General features: G+C 42.4%; 1 protein-coding gene and 1 non-coding gene across 5 annotated transcripts; both read right to left on the bottom strand.

The window, feature by feature from the left end:
• Nucleotides 1-2,349, bottom strand: LOC121234567. 4 transcript variants are annotated; one of them, XM_041130536.1, is made up of 3 exons: nt 902-2,349; nt 168-286; nt 1-137 (listed from the first exon to the last, which is right to left on the bottom strand). In XM_041130536.1, exons 1-2 carry the CDS (start codon nt 2,167-2,169, stop codon nt 217-219), a joined length of 1,338 nt encoding a protein of 445 aa, XP_040986470.1. In that variant the 5' UTR covers nt 2,170-2,349; the 3' UTR covers nt 1-137; nt 168-216. The 4 variants fall into 4 exon arrangements, 3 of the variants coding, with proteins under 3 accessions (XP_040986470.1, XP_040986469.1, XP_040986471.1); XR_005934417.1 differs by lacking the exon at nt 1-137 and adding an exon at nt 367-627 and having other exon boundaries at nt 190-286; XM_041130535.1 differs by lacking the exon at nt 1-137 and having other exon boundaries at nt 190-627.
• LOC121236275 lies at nt 184-275 on the bottom strand. Its single transcript, XR_005934712.1, has one exon. It is a non-coding gene; the product is annotated as a small nucleolar RNA Z122 (small nucleolar RNA).
• Nucleotides 2,350-3,719: the final 1,370 nt, after the last annotated feature.

Genomic DNA, 3,719 nt, shown 5'->3' with positions numbered 1-3,719 from the left:
TTACTCTACAATATATCTACAACTTCGTATTAAAATAAGTATTTTTTTCACATTAATTCAAGATTATTGTCATAGCAGCGGTTTAACGTAAATGAAAAATAATAATTATTTAATCCTTAATTGCAAATAGAACGTTATATAGTTTTTATTATATCATTTTTTTAATAAAAAATTAAAAGGAGCTTCGGGATCAGATTGACGTGCAAAAATACCAATTCAGCACGGCTGGCTGGGGCCGCTGATCAACAGTTTGAATCTTGGCATCATTTCCCATGACGACTCCGCGCTAAACAACAAGGCACCAAAATTAAAGTGAAGTAAAAATATATGGAAAGAGACAGATTGGATAAGCACAACACGTTCCACCTCCAGATAAAAACAAAGGCACGACACGTCACGCGTCATTAGAATAACACCTCTCTCTTTATTAGGTACGTGGAGTAGTATCTTTCAAAACGAATCTCTGGCCCATTTCAGTCCGAATCTCTTAAAGCGCGTGCAAAACAAACAGATTTCCCATCGCTGTCCCAGGACTCATGAACAGAAAATGAAACGGGGAAAAAAACATACGGAATCCTTATCTTCCAGATCAAGAAGGACAGAACAAGAACAATGCCTACAGAGAACCTGGAAATTTGCTACTACATAGCTTAGCATTTACCGTTAAAGTTAGAACAAAATGTCGAACATCCACAAGAACAATCCGCGGAAAACGAGAATTAAAAGACCCCTCATATTTACATGGTCTAAAAATCGGTCAAAAATAAAGAAAGAAATGCAAATTAACTAACTACACCAAAAAGCCAACAATGTCATGAGGTGTTTGCTTTGAAAAGAAGATAAGAACGCAGAAGAAAAAATACGTTAAAGAGCCATTGTGAAACCAGTTTTTCGATGTTACCCTCCCACTTTTTTTGCCTCTACAGGGTTCCGTCCTGTTCGATCGGTGCGGTTTTTGGACTTGATATGCGAGCCCTGCTTACTGCTCCATCCAGTCCCGTTAACATCTCTCTTCTGCGGCGATGAGAATAGTTGGCCAAATGCGAACACGGAGACGGACTTGGAGGACCCACGAAGCGAACATACCGGAACATTGAGAACCGGAGTGACCCTCACGTTGGCGGAGTAGGAGCGCTCCATTCCCCTATGCTTGAACGTTCTGTGCCCGCCGTTGAAGCTACTAGGACTGCTTGAGCTCCGCTCCAAGCTCTGAAACACTATCTTTCCCGACGAGTTCATTCTCGGGCTGTCCACTGAAACCCCCGTAGAACCCACTACACCGGATGGCTCCCCGGTTGCCCTCCTCATCGGGCTTCTTCCCACCCTCGTCACCGGAGTCAGATTTGGACTATTATCCGACAATATCTCCCTCGGTTTCACCATTCTCATCCTGGGTGGGTTGCTCGGATTCCGGTGAAGGGATATCGGATTAGGATTTGGGTTTGGGATTGGTTTGTCCGAGTCAAGTGAGAGCCTAGGAAGATCCTCGTGTTCGTGACCCGAGGATGAGGACGACAGAGAGAGACGTGAGGAGATTGAAACGGACTCGCAGTCCGACTCTTTTAACAATGGGACGCTCAGAGAAGCGTCAGAGGGAGAAGACGTTGATTTTGAGCTTCTATGGAGGAAATGCTTAAGATACTTAGGGTTTGTGCTTGAAGTCGTCTTGTGGGTTTCAGGTTTGGTGCCAGTGTTCTGGTAGAGCTTCTTCAGACCCAGAAGCTCCTTCCAACGACTTGAACACCTCGGGGCTTTGGGAGAGAACAGATAGGGTTCCGCACAGGATATTTCGGTTATTCGGCCGAACTTAACCGACTCTGAGATCCTGATATCCGACGAAGTGGTGGGTTCGTTGACCGATTGTTTGACCGATGAGATCTGCAGCGGAACGAGCTTTCCGCCGGAGAAGAGCTCGTCAGCCGGAAGCATGGTGACAGGATCTTCAAGCCTAAACTCGAAATCTCCAGCTGGAATGTCTAGATCTGGCTTTTCCGGTGAGTCCTCAGCGACCGGAGATCGAGGTTTGGTTCCGGTGAGCTTCGACGAATCTTCATCCCGGCTGAAGGAGATGCGAGGGCTGAGCCAGCCGTACGAAGGGAACGTCGCCAGGGGGCAGTCGAGGAAGTTCTCCGGCGACATCCCGATACTGTTGATGCATGCCGAAGCCATTTCCAAAACTTACTACCGTGTTCCCAAACTGAAGACTCTGAGTTTCTTCAGCGTCGCATCGCCGGAAATGAAGTAAGGGATGGATAGAGAGATAGGGAGGGGTTTGGATAGGGCAGTTCTAGGGTTTGGAAGGAAGAAATTATGTGCGGAGGCCGTGCAGTGGCATTATGCTTTTGGGGCACATATTTATGTACATGAATCTATGTATTTTGCATTCAAGATACACGCCAGTGGGCCCACTTGGCTGGCTCCTCTCGTGTATTTTGAGAAATTTTCAGTGTTCCGTTATAGTCTTTGAGCCAATGATTTGTTAATCAAATCCAAGGTTTTTAATTAACTCATGAGCTAATTGCTTTTGTTATTTACTTTATTTTCAAACATATCCAACGTTCTCAATAATTTGATCTTTTATGTTCTCTCTCTTGTAATAACAAATTCGAGAATTAGATTATGACTTATTATATATTGTAATGTCCGTTCTTGTGGTGAATTTTTTTTTTAAATATTTTGAGAAAGAACGACAAGAATTACCTTCTGATTTAAAACTTTTTACTTTCTTTCCAGGGTGCAAGACTCTACGTTTATAAAATAAAAATATGTTTTTGCAATAAAAGAGGTTTATAGCTGAAAACATCAATTTTAATAATAAAATACCTCTCTTACACTTGAATCTCGTGCCTAGACTTCCGTGCCCTTCCCCATGGGCTGTGTCTGTCCCGACGCGTACTTCATTTCCTTCCTTGTGGGGAAGGAGGGACATGCATAAAAACTAAAATGAGTCGAAGACTCGTAAGCATTACTTCATGCAGTTAAAATATCATAACATAGGTTTTCATTTATACATTCATCATTCGTACATAATATACTTAAATGCATGCGTGCATACGTGCGTTCATCTGAAAACGTCACTAGACGGGATTTTCCTTTCTTCTCGTAAAACGTGTCACCCGTCAGTGCATTCATTTCTTAAAGTGCGTTCGTGCATGCGTACATACGTACATACATACATTCTTTCTTTTCACTTTTATAGGCCCGTACACACTGTTACGCCCAGTGTGTTAAGGTTAGCGGCCCTTTGACCTGGATTCCGTCCGTGGCCACAAGTTGTGAATCCCTTTTCATAGGGGGCAGCACTGGATGCACTACCAGTACTACTTATGTAACACCCCGTCCCCGAAAGTCCAGAGAGTTAACTCATGTCGCTAAAAATCATTTTCCATCCACATAGTACATAATCAAATTTTTCTCTATCTCACAAACTATTCATTAATTCACATCAAATACTCCAGTATAATTGATCCAAAACAATACAAAGTCTTAATAAAAACATCAACCTCCCAACAATTTATATCATCAGAACGCAACAAACTTACTGAATAACAAAATCCTCAATACTCATGTAAACCTCCTATGTTTAAATCACTATTCTTAACTCCTCTTACCTATGCTCCATATTCTTGATCCTCAACTAGAAATATTCCAATCATATGAAAATATTGGAGATAAGAGGGGGTGAGTTATCAACAATTCAGTAAACAGAGAACATATAC

The sequence above is a fragment of the Juglans microcarpa x Juglans regia genome, chromosome 6D (assembly GCF_004785595.1).
Source record: "Juglans microcarpa x Juglans regia isolate MS1-56 chromosome 6D, Jm3101_v1.0, whole genome shotgun sequence".
NCBI classification, from domain to species: Eukaryota; Viridiplantae; Streptophyta; class Magnoliopsida; order Fagales; family Juglandaceae; genus Juglans; species Juglans microcarpa x Juglans regia.
The sequence above is the reverse complement of the archived record's forward strand: the minus strand, read 5'-3'. Positions and strand labels throughout refer to the sequence as shown.